The sequence below is a fragment of the Elaeis guineensis genome, chromosome 1, assembly GCF_000442705.2.
Source record: "Elaeis guineensis isolate ETL-2024a chromosome 1, EG11, whole genome shotgun sequence".
Classification (NCBI taxonomy): domain Eukaryota; kingdom Viridiplantae; phylum Streptophyta; class Magnoliopsida; order Arecales; family Arecaceae; genus Elaeis; species Elaeis guineensis.
The window spans coordinates 177777676-177793498 of record NC_025993.2 but is presented as its reverse complement, the minus strand read 5'-3'; the positions used below and the strand labels follow the sequence as shown (position 1 = coordinate 177793498).

The window sequence follows — 15823 nt, the reverse complement described above, 5'->3', positions numbered from 1 at the left end:
ATGCTGGAAGACAGAACTAGCATGTTCAGTGAAACGTACTTTCTTTGGGATTTGTGATCTAGATTTACGTTTTTGGGTTTAACATGGGTTTATCTCTAATAGAGGCAGACATATGATGTAATGAATTTTTACTTAAAATTTCAAACAGTTGCCATGCCTCATCCTCACTTTTCAGCATAAATGTCCCACCGCATGATGCATCGACCATTTGTCGATGTCTTTCAGAGAGCCCATCATAAAAACATTGGATTAACTGCCACTTGGGTACAGCATGGTGGGGATATTTTCTAATAAGGTCCTTTAATCTTTCCCATGTTTCATGAAACATTTCTCCATCTAATTGGAAAAAACTAGTTATGGCTTTCCTTATTTGATTCGTTTTTCCTATGAAAAAATATTTCTTGAGAAACTCTCCTTGCAGCTGGTCCCAGGTTGATATAGTCATGGAATCCAAAGTATGTAGCCAGTATTTGGCTTTGTCCTTAAGTGAAAAAGAGAATAATTTTAACCTAAGAGCATCATCGGAGAAGTTGTGAATTTTGACAGTTGAGCATATCTCAAGAAATTCTTCCAGATGTTTATAAGGGTCCTCATTACTAAGTCCATAAAATGAAGGTAACATTTGGATTATACTGGACTTAATTTCATATTGAGTGGCCTCCACAGGGGGCACTTGAATACAAGGAGAGTAGGTATATGTGGAAGGAGTAAAGTACTCCTTCAATTGCTTGGGTGGATCATTCTCCTGATTTCGGTCCATGTTTTTACGTCTGTTGGCTCTAAAGGTTCTTTCTATTTCTGGATCAAAAGGTTGGATTTCTGGTCGTAACGATCTACGGCCAAGCATACACCTTACAATTATACCGTAGAGCACACACAAAATTTTTTTTATATATATATATATATATATAAATTTTAAGGAGAATTTTTTGCATACCTCGATCTTTCCACCCAATTTCTCATGAAGCAGATTTTTTATTGAGATCAGTAAGAAGAAGGTTGTAGAATCACTCCTAAAATTTGATCTAGTTTAAACCCTACCATTCATTGGGTTTTCTTAATAATTTATTCCTCAGTATCTCTAAAATTATCTTGACCGTTAATCATTCATTTATTAGGATGCCTAATTGACTCTTAATCAAAATTTGAATACACAAAACTAATTATTTCTGACCATACTCGAGGATTTGATTAATTCCCCCCCCCCAACTTAATCTACATTGTCCTCAATGGAGTAGAAAAGCAAAGAAAATAAAAGGAGAGAGTGCACCTGGGATAATTTTGCTTCGGAAGTTGAAGATAGCTTCATTGATTAATAGGCTCTTGTTCTAAATTCCTGCAGCTACGATAAAGTAAAAAAATATGAAATCGTTGGGTTGCCTCCCAACAAGCGCTAAGTTTTACGTCTTCAGCCAGACTGAATTGAGTATTATAGCAGTTTTGGATCCACTAAATCAACAGATTCAATTAATTCTCCATCACTAATTCCATCTATGTAAGGTTTCAATCGCTGACCGTTCACTTTAAAAGTGTTCCCCTGTTTAGGATTTTTGAGTTCTATAGCTCCATGAGGAAATACCTGAGTTACAATGAAAGGTCCGTCCCAACGTGAGCGAAGTTTTCCAGGAAATAGACGCAACCTAGAATTGAAGAGCCAAACTTTTTGATTGGGCTCGAACATTTTTCGTGCAATAAATTTATCATGATATGCTTTAGTTCGAGCCTTATAAATTTTGACACTCTCATATGCTTCATTGCGTAGCTCTTCAAGTTCATTTAATTGGAGTCTCCTATTGGAACCTGCATTTTTCATATCAAAGTTAAATTGCCGTATGGCCCAAAATGCACGATGTTGCAATTCCACCGGCAAATGACAAGCTTTTCCGAATACAAGTCGATAGGGAGACATTCCTATGGGTGTTTTAAAAGCAGTACGGTAAGCCCATAATGCATTGTCTAAGCGAAGAGACCAATCCTTTCTATCGGGCCTAACCGTCTTTTCTAGGATATGTTTAATCTCCCTATTTGACACCTCTACCTGATCTCAATAAAAAATCTGCTTCATGAGAAATTGGGTGGAAAGATCGAGGTATGCAAAAAATTCTCCTTAAAATTTATATATATATATATATATATAAAAGAGAGAGAAAGAAAAAACAACATTGGTCTCCTACAGAGTAACCGGGCCCTTTCGCCTAAGTAAGCGTTGTGGTTCGCGTAAAAAGGTAGGCAATATAAAAAAAAAAATAATAATAATAATAATAATAATAATAATAATAAAATATATATATATTAAGGGGACTAAATTGCAAGAAGATAATAAACCTCTTTTCCATTAAGTTAGAGGATTTAAAGAGTAAAGTGGAGAGTTGGTGAAAGAAAAGCTCTGAAATTTCTTTAGTTAATACTCAGCCACTAATTGGGTCAAATTGATAATCCAATGAAATATCTCTTTAATGGTCTGACCAAGTAACATCTACCTTTTGGGATGCCTAACCTACTTTTTATTCAAAATCAAATCGGTACACAATGCTGATATATCTATTTTACTCGAGGACGAGCAAAATTCAAGTTGGAGGGTGTGATAAACACTTAATTTAAGTATTTTAAATTAAAAAATTATATTTAATTTATCTTATTTATTAAGAATTTGATGTTTCTTTCTATGTTTTACAGGAAAGGTGATCGCCGATACAAAGAGTCCGATTCATAGATCAAAAAGACTCAAGTTTGAAAAAAATTGGACTTAAAATAAAATTAAAATAAAAGAAAGACGCATCCGGTATTATAGAAAATGAAGATACTATGCAAGGAATCTAAAAAGGATATAGATGTCATTATGAAGGAACTTTTGTTTCTTTTTGAAATATACAAAAAAGGTTTCACGTGAATTCAAAGGCTCTGGGCGGTTTCACGTGAATTCAAAACAAAAGAAAAGCAGATCGGGCAGGACGCGGAACGCGTGAGGAATGGACGCGGCGTGAGCTCGTGGACGCGAGGGTGAGCGTAGACGCGGGCGGGACGGACGCAAGCAGGCGTGCACCGCAGATACAGTGGCCAGCAAATTAAAAAAAAAAATTTATTTGGAAATACCTTAAGTGAAAAAATTTGTATTTTTTTTTTTAGTCCCACATCGGAAAATCATGTAAAACTCCTCCCTCCTAATACCTATAAAAAGGCTTTTGTACTCCCATTAGAGGGGAGCCCAGAAATTCTTCTAGAGCCTTGCATAAAGGGATAGAAAGGGACTACTTCATGAGCAGCTAGGCTAGCAGTCTCGGGAGTGGAGAAGAAATTTTGTAACGACACAGAAATGGTTTATTGTTCTAAACTTTCCTGTATTTCTTTATATGCAATAAAGATTATGTTTTTTATTTAAATTGCCATGAGTTCTTTAATTGCTCTCATTTATATGTTTTTATTTATGCTTTCTTGTTAGATTAATATTAGGAATAGCTTTTACTTTCCGGAGACGCGCCGTGATCTACGGATACGGGGCGTGCCGAGGAAAGAAGAGTTATTTACCCAATACTTTCCGGAGACGCGCCGTGATCTACGGGTACGGAGCGTGCCGAGGAAAGATAGGTATTTTTTCTAAGATTAATCGCATCCATTTAATAAAAAAAAAAGAAAAAGAGATACAACTCTGCTAGTGCAAAGTGATTCAAAACTCCCAAGTTCTTTATTTTCTAATTACCTTAATTTTAAGATAATTTATTTTCTAAATCAAAAACAACGTTTCTTTCTTTTATCTTGCAATCTCAACTTAGCCCAAGGTCCCTGAGGATACGATCTCGACTCATCCTACCTACATAGTGAGTAGAGTTATTTTTGGTGCTATCAACGACTACGCATCAAATTTTTCGCAATCTCCTCTAGCCGTCCTCCATGGTTTGCCCATATTGTCAATTACTTCTCAACAGGACAAGTACCTTCTCACTGGACAAAACAAGAAAATGATCGATTTTTCTCGCAAATTAAACATTATTTCTGGGAAGAATCTGAACTATTCAAATATTGTCCTGACCAAGTTATTCGTCGTTGTGTCCCTGAGAGTGAATTCCAAAGCATTCTCACTTTTTGCCATTCTTCGGCATGTGGGGGACATTTTAGTGGAAGAAAAACTGCAGCAAAAGTACTGCAAAGTGGGTTTTATTGGCCAACGCTTTTCAAGGATGCACATGAATTTGGCCGAAGTTGTCTGCGATGTCAGCAAACAGGAAATTTATCCAAGAAGGATATGATACCGCTGACCCCCATTTTAGTAGTAGAAATCTTCGATGTTTGGGGAATTGATTTCATGGGACCTTTTCCAGCCTCATTTGGATTTGAATATATTCTGGTGGCAGTTGATTACGTATCAAAATGGGTGGAGGCAATAGCTACGCGGACTAATGATAATAAAATTGTAATTAGTTTTATCCAACGAAACATCATTAGTCGATTTGGCTTCCTAAGGGTGATCATTAGTGATGGGGGGACTCATTTTATAAATAAACACTTTGAAGCACTTATGAAAAAATATAATATTTCACACAAAGTGGCCACACCATATCACCCCCAAACTAATGGTCAGATAGAGGTGTCAAATAGGGAGATTAAACATATCCTAGAAAAGACGGTTAGGCCCGATAGAAAGGATTGGTCTCTTCGCTTAGACGATGCATTATGGGCTTACCGTACTGCTTTTAAAACACCCATAGGAATGTCTCCCTATCGACTTATATTCGGAAAATCTTGTCATTTGCCGGTGGAATTGGAACATCGTGCATTTTGGGCCATACGGCAATTTAACTTTGATATGAAAAATGCAGGTTCCAATAGGAGACCAATTAAAGGAACTTGAAGAGCTACGCAATGAAGCGTATGAGAGTGTCAAAATTTATAAGGCTCGAACTAAAGCATACCATGATAAATTTATTGCACGAAAAATGTTCGAGCCCAATCAAAAAGTTTGGCTCTTCAATTCTAGATTGCGTCTGTTTCCTGAAAAACTTTGCTCACGTTGGGACGGACCTTTCATTGTAACTCAGGTATTTCCTCATGGAGCTATAGAACTCAAAAATCCTAAACAGGGGAACACTTTTAAAGTGAATGGTCAGCGATTGAAACCTTACATAGATGGAATTAGTGATGGAGAATTAATTGAATCTATTGATTTAGTGGATCCAAAACTACCATAATACTCAATTCAGTCTGGCTGAAGACGTAAAACTTAGCGCTTGTTGGGAGGCAACCCAACGATTTCATATTTTTTGCTTTACCGCAGCTGCAGGAATTTGGAACAAGAGCCTATTAATCAATGAAGCTATCTTCAACTTCCGAAGCAAAATTATCCCAGGTGCACTCTCTCCTTCTATTTTCTTTGCTTTTCTACTCCATTGAGGACAATGTAGATTAAGTTGGGGGGGGAAATTAATCAAATCCTCGAGTATGGTCAGAAATAATTAGTTTTGTGTATTCAAATTTTGATTAAGAGTCAATTAGGCATCCTAATAAATGAATGATTAACGGTCAAGATAATTTTAGAGATACTGAGGAATAAATTATTAAGAAAACCCAATGAATGGTAGGGTTTAAACTAGATCAAATTTTAGGAGTGATTCTACAACCTTCTTCTTACTGATCTCAATAAAAAAATCTGCTTCATGAGAAATTGGGTGGAAAGATCGAGGTATGCAAAAATTCTCCTTAAAATATATATATATATAAAAAAAAAAGAGAGAAAAAGAAAAACAATATTGGTTTCCTACTGAGTAACCGGGCCCTTTCGCCTAAGTAAGCGTTGTGGTTCGCGTAAAAAGGTAGGCAGTGTTAAAAAAAAAAAAAATAATAATAATAATAATAATCATAATAATAATAAAAAATATATATATATATATATATTAAGGGGACTAAATTGCAAGAAGATAATAAACCTTTTTTCCATTAAGTTAGAGGATATAAAGAGTAAAGTGGAGAGTTGGTGAAAGAAAAGCTCTAAAATTTCTTTAGTTAATACTCAGCCACTAATTGGGTCAAATTGATAATCCAATGAAATATCTCTTTAATGGTCTGACCAAGTATCATCTACCTTTTGGGATGCCTAACCTAATTTTTTATTCAAAACCGAGTCGGTACACAATGCTGATATATCTATTTTACTCGAGGACGAGAAAAATTCAAGTTGGGGGTGTGATAAACACTTAATTTAAGTCATTTAAAGCAGAAAATCTTATTTAATTTATTTTATTTATTAAAAATTTGATGCTTCTTTTTATGTTTTACAGGAAAGATGATCGCCGATACAAAGAGTCCGATTCATAGATTAAAAATACTCAAGTTTGAAAAAATTTGGACTTAAAATAAAATTAAAATAAAAGAAAGACGCATCCGGTATTATAGAAAATGAAGATACTATGCAAGGAATCCAAAAGGATATAGATGTCATTGTGAAGAAACTTTTGTTTCTTTTTGGAATAGATAAAGAATGTTTCACGTGAATAATGCTCTGGGCGCATGAATTCAAAACAAAAGATCTGGGCGCGCGTTACGTGAATTCAAAAGAAGAAATATGTGAATTCAAAAGAAGAAAGGACGAACATGGACGCGGCACGGATGCGGGCAGGACGCGGAACGCGTGAGGAATGGACGCGGCGTGAGCTCGTGGGTGCGCGGGTGAGCGTGGATGCGGGCGGGACGGACGCAAGCAGGCGCGCACCGAAGACACAGTGGCGAGCAAATTAAAGGAAAAAATTTTTATTTGGAAATACCTCAAGTGGAAAAATTTGTATTTTTTTTAGTCCCACATCGGAAAACCATGTAAAACTCCTCCCTCCTAATTCCTATAAAAAGGCTTTTGTACTCCCATTAGAAGGGGAGCCCAGAAATTCTTCTAGAGCCTTGCATAGAGGAATAGAAAGGGACTACTTCATCAGCAGCTAGGCTGGCAGTCTCGGGAGTGGAGAAGAAATTTTGTAACGACACAGAAATGGTTTATTGTTTTAAACTTTCCTGTATTTCTTTATATGCAATAAAGATTATATTTTTTATTTAAATTGTCATGAGTTCTTTAATTGCTCTCATTTATATGTTTTTATTTATGCTTTCTTGTTAGATTAATATTAGGAATAGCTTTTACTTTCCGGAGACGCGCCGTGATCTACGGATACGGGGCGTGCCGAGGAAAGAAGAGTTATTTACCCAATACTTTCCGGAGACGCGCCGTGATCTACGGGTACGGAGCGTGCCGAGGAAAGATAGGTATTTTTCCTAAGATTAATCGCATCCATTTAATTAAAAAAAAAAAAGAAAAAGAGATACAACTCTGCTAGTGCAAAGTGATTCAAAACTCCCAAGTTCTTTATTTTCTAATTATCTTAATTTTAAGATAATTTATTTTCTAAATCAAAAACAACGTTTCTTTCTTTTATCTTGCAATCTCAACTTAGCCCAAGGTCCCTGAGGATACGATCTCGACTCATCCTATCTACGTAGTGAGTAGAGTTATTTTTGGTGCTATCAACGACTACGCATCAAATTTTGAACTCCAACTGGAGCAAGAGCTCCCTCCTTTACCCTACTGTCTATCCTTTGCCAACTCAACTTAAAAGCAGCAGCAAGACCAAAGACCATGACTCTTTCTTACGAATTTCCGAATCCTCTACTTTCCTTGTTCGTTCACCTGCCCGGTTCCCAATGGGATAGCGCGGACTCATCCTGCATGCTTGTGATCTAGTCCTATCCTTTTGGCCCGATATAGCAGTAAAAGCAAGACGTGTAGGCGTGATAAAAAAGAGAATGGATAGGCTCTCCCTGGAGACAGGGTAAAGGAGGGAGCTCTTGCTCCAGTTGGAGTTCAAAATTTGATGCGTAGTCGTTGATAGCACCAAAAATAACTCTACTCACTACGTAGGTAGGATGAGTCGAGATCGTATCCTCAGGGACCTTGGGCTAAGTTGAGATTGCAAGATAAAAGAAAGAAACGTTGTTTTTGATTTAGAAAATAAATTATCTTAAAATTAAGGTAATTAGAAAATAAAGAACTTGGGAGTTTTGAATCACTTTGCACTAGCAGAGTTGTATCTCTTTTTTTTTTTTTTTTTTAATTAAATGGATGCGATTAATCTTAGGAAAAATACCTATCTTTCCTCGGCACGCTCCGTACCCGTAGATCACGGCGCGTCTCCGGAAAGTATTGGGTAAATAACTCTTCTTTCCTCGGCACGCCCCGTATCCGTAGATCACGGCGCGTCTCCGGAAAGTAAAAGCTATTCCTAATATTAATCTAACAAGAAAGCATAAATAAAAACATATAAATGAGAGCAATTAAAGAACTCATGACAATTTAAATAAAAAACATAATCTTTATTGCATATAAAAAAATACAGGAAAGTTTAGAACAATAAACCATTTCTGTGTCGTTACAAAATTTCTTCTCCACTCCCGAGACTGCCAGCCTAGCTGCTCATGAAGTAGTCCATTTCTATTCCTCTATGCAAGGCTCTAGAAGAATTTCTGGGCTCCCCTTCTAATGGGAGTACAAAAGCCTTTTTATAGGTATTAGGAGGGAGGAGTTTTACATGGTTTTTCGATGTGGGACTAAAAAAAATATAAATTTTTCCACTTGAGGTATTTCCAAAGAAAAATTTTTTCCTTTAATTTGCTCGCCACTGTGTCTTCGGTGCGCGCCTGCTTGCGTCCGTCCCGCCCGCATCCATGCTCACCCGCGCGCCCACGAGCTCACGCCGCGTCCATTCCTCACGCGTTCCGCGTCCTGCCCACGTCCGCGCCGCATCCATGTTCGTCCTTTCTTCTTTTGAATTCACATATTTCTTCTTTTGAATTCACGTAACGGGCGCCCAGATCTTTTGTTTTGAATTCATGCGCCCAGAGCATTATTCATGTGAAACATTCTTTATCTATTCCAAAAAAAAACAAAAGTTTCTTCACAATGACATCTATATCCTTTTGGATTTCTTGCATAGTATCTTCATTTTCTATAATACCGGATGCGTCTTTCTTTTATTTTAATTTTATTTTAAGTCCAAATTTTTTCAAACTTGAGTCTTTTTAATCTATGAATCGGACTCTTTGTATCGGCGATCATCTTTCCTGTAAAACATAAAAAGAAGCATCAAATTCTTAATAAATAAAATAAATTAAATAAGATTTTTTGCTTTAAATGACTTAAATTAAGTGTTTATCACACCCCCCAACTTGAATTTTTCTCGTCCTCGAGTAAAATAGATATATCAGCATTGTGTACCGACTCGATTTTGAATCAAAAATTAGGTTAGACATCCCAAAAGGTAGATGATACTTGATCAGACCATTAAAGAGATATTTTATTGGATTATCAATTTGACCCCATTAGTGGCTGAGTATTAACTAAAGAAATTTTAGAGCTTTTCTTTCACCAACTCTCCACTTTACTCTTTAAATCCTCTAACTTAATGGAAAAGAGGTTTATTATCTTCTTGCAATTTAGTCCCCTTAATATATATATATATATATATTTTATTATTATTATGATTATTATTATTATTATTTTTTTTTTTTTAACACTGCCTACCTTTTTACGCGAACCACAACGCTTACTTAGACGAAAGGGCCCGGTTACTCAGTAGGAAACCAATGTTGTTTTTCTTTTTCTCTCTTTTTTTTTTATATATATATAAATTTTAAGGAGAATTTTTGCATACCTCGATCTTTCCACCCAATTTCTCATGAAGCAGATTTTTTTATTGAGATCAGTAAGAAGAAGGTTGTAGAATCACTCCTAAAATTTGATCTAGTTTAAACCCTACCATTCATTGGGTTTTCTTAATAATTTATTCCTCAGTATCTCTAAAATTATCTTGACCGTTAATCATTCATTTATTAGGATGCTTAATTGACTCTTAATCAAAATTTGAATACACAAAACTAATTATTTCTGACCATACTCGAGGATTTGATTAATTTCCCCCCCCACTTAATCTACATTGTCCTCAATGGAGTAGAAAAGCAAAGAAAATAAAAGGAGAGAGTGCACCTGGGATAATTTTACTTCGGAAGTTGAAGATAGCTTCATTGATTAATAGGCTCTTGTTCTAAATTCCTGCAGCTGCGGTAAAGTAAAAAATATGAAATCGTTGGGTTGCCTCCCAACAAGCGCTAAGTTTTACGTCTTCAGCCAGACTGAATTGAGTATTATGGCAGTTTTGGATCCACTAAATCAATAGATTCAATTAATTCTCCATCATTCCATCTATGTAAGGTTTCAATCGCTGACCATTCACTTTAAAAGTGTTCCCCTGTTTAGGATTTTTGAGTTCTATAGCTCCATGAGGAAATACCTGAGTTACAATGAAAGGTCCGTCCCAACGTGAGTGAAGTTTTCCAGGAAACAGACGCAATCTAGAATTGAAGAGCCAAACTTTTTGATTGGGCTCGAACGTTTTTCGTGCAATAAATTTATCATGGTATGCTTTAGTTCGAGCCTTATAAATTTTGACACTCTCATACGCTTCATTGCGTAGCTCTTCAAGTTCATTTAATTGGAGTCTCCTATTGGAACCTGCATTTTTCATATCAAAGTTAAATTGCCGTATGGCCCAAAATGCACGATGTTCCAATTCCACCGGCAAATGACAAGCTTTTCCGAATACAAGTCGATAGGGAGACATTCCTATGGGTGTTTTAAAAGCAGTACGGTAAGCCCATAATGCATCGTCTAAGCGAAGAGACCAATCCTTTCTATCGGGCCTAACCGTCTTTTCTAGGATATGTTTAATCTCCCTATTTGACACCTCTACCTGACCATTAGTTTGGGGGTGATATGGTGTGGCCACTTTGTGTGAAATATTATATTTTTTCATAAGTGCTTCAAAGTGTTTATTCATAAAATGAGTCCCCCCATCACTAATGATCACCCTTGGGAAGCCAAATCGACTAATGATGTTTCGTTGGATAAAACTAATTACAATTTTATTATCATTAGTCCGCGTAGCTATTGCCTCCACCCATTTTGATACGTAATCAACTGCCACCAGAATATATTCAAATCCAAATGAGGCTGGAAAAGGTCCCATGAAATCAATTCCCCAAACATCGAAGATTTCTACTACTAAAATGGGGGTCAGCGGCATCATATCCTTCTTGGATAAATTTCCTGTTTGCTGACATCGCATACAACTTCGGCCAAATTCATGTGCATCCTTGAAAAGCGTTGGCCAATAAAACCCACTTTGCAGTACTTTTGCTGCAGTTTTTCTTCCACTAAAATGTCCCCCACATGCCGAAGAATGATAAAAAGTGAGAATGCTTTGGAATTCACTCTCGGGGACACAACGGCGAATAACTTGGTCAGGACAGTATTTGAATAGTTCAGGTTCTTCCCAGAAATAATGTTTAATTTGCGAGAAAAATCGATCTTTTTCTTGTTTTGTCCAGTGAGAAGGTACTTGTCCTGTTGACAAGTAATTGACAATATGGGCAAACCATGGAGGACGGCTAGAGGAGATTGCGAAAAGTTGTTCGTCAGAAAATTTTTCTTTGACCTCATCTATTCCTATCGTGTGTTCAACTAAGATCCTGGAGATGTGATCAGCTACCACATTCTCAGAACCCTTCTTATCTCGGATTTCCAGATCAAATTCTTGTAAAAGAAGGATCCATCTGATCAAACGCGGTTTAGTATCTTTCTTTGAGAGGAGATGTTTCAGAGCCGTATGATCAGAGTAAACTAGAACCTTAGACCCTAACAGATATGAGCGAAATTTTTCAAGGGCAAACACTACTGCTAGTAGCTCTTTTTCTGTTGTGGTGTAGTTTAATTGGGCATCGGAAAGAATCTTGCTAGCATAATAGATCACATGTGGCTCCTTATTGATTTTTTGGCCTAAGACGGCACCTATTGCAAAGTCAGAGGCATCACACATAATCTCAAATGGAATGGACTAGTCAGGGGATTTTATTATGGGTGCTGTTGTCAAGGCTGTTCGTAATGTGTTGAACGCTTTCAAACAGTCTTCATCAAAGACAAAAGGTGTATCCTTGGCCAACAGATTGCACAAGGGTCTTAAAATCTTGCTAAAGTCTTTGATGAAGCGTCTATAAAATCCGGCATGACCTAAGAAAGATTGTATTTGTCGGACCGAAGTAGGGGATGGTAGTTTTGAAATGACCTCAACTTTGGCTTTATCTACCTCGATCCCTTTTTCAGAAATAATATGTCCTAATACAATTCCTTTCCGCACCATGAAATGGCTCTTTTCCCAACTTAGGACAAGATTTGTCTCCATACACCGTTTAAGAACTTTGGAAAGATTATGGAGACAATCCTCAAAGGTGGTTCCAAACACAGAAAACTTCAAGACATTTGTCCACCATATCCGAAAAAATGGCCAGTATGCACCGTTGAAATGTAGCGGGTGCATTGTGTGCAAGTCCGAACCATTTTCAACGGCAAAATGTCCCCGGCAACGGCGCCAAAATTTGATGCGTAGTCGTTGATATTGAGGTCGAGGTGTGGCAGGACCAACCACTGGTTGTGGTCTCCAGGAAAAATTTGGATGGTTTCTCCAGCCGGAATTATAAGTGTTCGAATATGGATCGTTTCCTGGTCTGCGAGCTTGTTGGACTTGCTGAACCTGCTCGTGCACAAACTCAGGAAATTGAGGTGCGGCTGGGCATTCACTAACAAAATGGTTCGGACTTGCACACAATGCACAAACTTCTTGGATTGAGTTAGGTGGAATCGGAGATTGTCCAGTATTTAGAAGATGATCTAATTTTTGGGACAGTTCATCTACCTTTTGATGGATATCTATGGCATTTCCTACTTCATATATTCCACCTCTTTTTGGGTTTAACATGGGTTTATCTCTAATAGAGGCAGACATATGATGTAATGAATTTTCACTTAAAATTTCAAACAGTTGCCATGCCTCATCCTCACTTTTCAGCATGAATGTCCCACCGCATGATGCATCGACCATTTGTCGATGTCTTTCAGAGAGCCCATCATAAAAACATTGGATTAACTGCCACTTGGGTACAGCATGGTGGGGGCATTTTCTAATAAGGTCCTTTAATCTTTCCCATGTTTCATGAAACATTTCTCCATCTAATTGGGAAAAACTAGTTATGGCTTTCCTTATTTGATTCGTTTTTCCTATGGGAAAATATTTCTTGAGAAACTCTCCTTGCAGCTGGTCCCAGGTTGATATAGTCATGGAATCCAAAGTATGTAGCCAGTATTTGGCTTTGTCCTTAAGTGAAAAAGGGAATAATTTCAACCTAAGAGCATCATCGGAGAAGTTGTGAATTTTGACAGTTGAGCATATTTCAAGAAATTCTTCAAGATGTTTATAAGGGTCCTCATTACTAAGTCCATAAAATGAAGGTAACATTTGGATTATACTGGACTTAATTTCATATTGAGTGGCCTCCACAGGGGGCACTTGAATACAAGGAGTGTAGGTATATGTGGAAGGAGTAAAGTACTCCTTCAATTGCTTGGGTGGATCATTCTCCTGATTTCGGTCCATGTTTTTACGTCTGTTGGCTCTAAAGGTTCTTTCTATTTCTGGATCAAAAGGTTGGATTTCTGGTCGTAACGATCTACGGCCAAGCATACACCTTACAATTATACTGTAGAGCACACACAGAAATTTTTTTTTTTTTTATAATATATATTAATAAAGTGAGAAAAGAATGAAGAAAATCTAAAGAGAAGAACCTAAGAATCTTAAATCTATGAAAAGGGAGAAATTAATTAATGTTTAGATGTTAATTGCAATCAACTTAAACAATCATAGACTCTCTATCCTAAGGTTAACTTAGATCTAGATAGCTCCTAACTTTCAAGACCGCTTTTGAGCACTCCAAGCTCAAGACTGACTAACTGACTCGGCCAGGTAAGCGTAAGATGTGGGAAGTTCCCTGCTCGTTGCTTTCCTTAGACACCAACTGAGTTGGCCAGGTCAGTCAACGGAACCAATTGAAAACCACATTCTTTAACCACTTGCCTTAGACACCGAGCAATTAACCAATCCGCACTTGGTTCAACTCTAGAGCTTTCTTATCCTATTGAGCTCGAAATTCCTAAGGCTGACGTCTAGTTGATTTTAAATTAAGGTCTAGGTTATGCAAATGCAAGGGAGTGATTTGTGGGCCAAGGAAGAGTGATCAAATCCCCACCTTATCTAATTAATGGGTTATTGCCCTTAAGATTAATTATGGAGATGCAATGCAAAGAAACAAGGTGTCCAATCAGGTTAGAAATTTTTATATTTGAGGTTACGCTATTTTAGTTAAGTGTTATGAAATGTCAGCGGGTTTTTTTTTTTTTTAGTTTTGCAAGAAAATAAATTTAAGTGATTAAGTCTAAAAAGCAATAAATCACTAGGCTATAAAAAGTAGCAAATTATTCTAAGCAGAAAAATTTTTAAATAGTAAATTAGTTATGCAAGGTAATTATGTAATTATGCAAATAAGATTATCTAGCTAGAAAGCATTGAAAAAAATTTTAAAACGAGAAATAAAAACTAAAAAATATTTTTTTAAATTTTTTTTTTTTTTCAATTTTTTAATTCAACCGTACCAAGATCCCCGGCAACGGCGCCAAAATTTGATGCGTAGTCGTTGATAGCACCAAAAATAACTCTACTCACTACGTAGGTAGGATGAGTCGAGATCGTATCCTCAGGGACCTTGGGCTAAGTTGAGATTGCAAGATAAAAGAAAGAAACGTTGTTTTTGATTTAGAAAATAAATTATCTTAAAATTAAGGTAATTAGAAAATAAAGAATTTGGGAGTTTTGAATCACTTTGCACTAGCAGAGTTGTATCTCTTTTTCTTTTTTTTTTTTATTAAATGGATATGATTAATCTTAGGAAAAATACCTATCTTTCCTCGGCACGCTCCGTACCCGTAGATCACGGCGCGTCTCCGGAAAGTATTGGGTAAATAACTCTTCTTTCCTCGGCACGCCCCGTATCCGTAGATCACGGCGCGTCTCCGGAAAGTAAAAGCTATTCCTAATATTAATCTAACAAGAAAGCATAAATAAAAACATATAAATGAGAGCAATTAAAGAACTCATGACAATTTAAATAAAAAACATAATCTTTATTGTATATAAAGAAATACAGAAAAGTTTAGAACAATAAACTATTTCTGTGTCGTTACAAAATTTCTTCTCCACTCCCGAGACTGCCAGCCTAGCTGCTCATGAAGTAGTCCCTTTCTATTCCTCTATGCAAGGCTCTAGAAGAATTTTTGGGCTCCCCTCTAATGGGAGTACAAAAGCCTTTTTATAGGTATTAGGAGGGAGGAGTTTTACATGATTTTCCGATGTGGGACTAAAAAAAAAAAAATACAATTTTTTTCACTTAAGGTATTTCCAAATAAAAATTTTTTCCTTTAATTTGCTGGCCACTGTATCTGCGGTGCGCGCCTGCTTGCGTCCGTCCCGCCCGCGTCCACGCTCACCCTCGCGCCCACGAGCTCACGCCGCGTCCATTCCTCACGCGTTCCGCATCCTGCCCGCATCTGCGTCCCGCGTCACCTTTCTTTTGTTTTGAATTCACGTGAAACCGCCCAGAGCCTTTGAATTCACGTGAAACCTTTTTTGTATATTCCAAAAAGAAACAAAAGTTCCTTCATAATGACATCTATATCCTTTTTGGATTTCTTGCATAGTATCTTCATTTTCTATAATACCGGATGCGTCTTTTTTTTATTTTAATTTTATTTTAAGTCCAATTTTCTTCAAACTTGAGTCTTTTTGATCTATGAATCGGACTCTTTGTATCGGCGATCACCTTTCCTGTAAAACATAGAAAGAAACATCAA

General features: G+C 36.9%; 1 protein-coding gene and 2 non-coding genes across 19 annotated transcripts in view; 2 read left to right on the top strand and 1 right to left on the bottom strand.

Moving 5' to 3' along the window:
• Window positions 1-15823, bottom strand: part of LOC105032129 (transposon Ty3-I Gag-Pol polyprotein) — a 29513-nt gene that overhangs the window by 10418 nt on the left and 3272 nt on the right. For 4 of the 17 annotated variants that reach the window (XM_073250051.1, XM_073250055.1, XM_073250050.1 and 1 more), the window contains one exon: window positions 8788-15797. The exons of the other annotated variants lie outside the window; for them this stretch is intronic. In XM_073250051.1, coding sequence (XP_073106152.1) covers window positions 10212-11903 — 1692 coding nt within the window. In that variant the 5' untranslated portion in view covers window positions 11904-15797 and the 3' untranslated portion in view covers window positions 8788-10211. Of the gene's footprint in view, window positions 1-8787; window positions 15798-15823 lie in introns of those variants that run through there. 17 annotated transcript variants of the gene reach the window in all.
• LOC140855165 (small nucleolar RNA R71) lies at window positions 268-373 on the top strand. Its single transcript, XR_012138195.1, has one exon. It is a non-coding gene; the product is annotated as a small nucleolar RNA R71 (small nucleolar RNA).
• Window positions 13022-13127, top strand: LOC140855129 (small nucleolar RNA R71). Its single transcript, XR_012138159.1, has one exon. It is a non-coding gene; the product is annotated as a small nucleolar RNA R71 (small nucleolar RNA).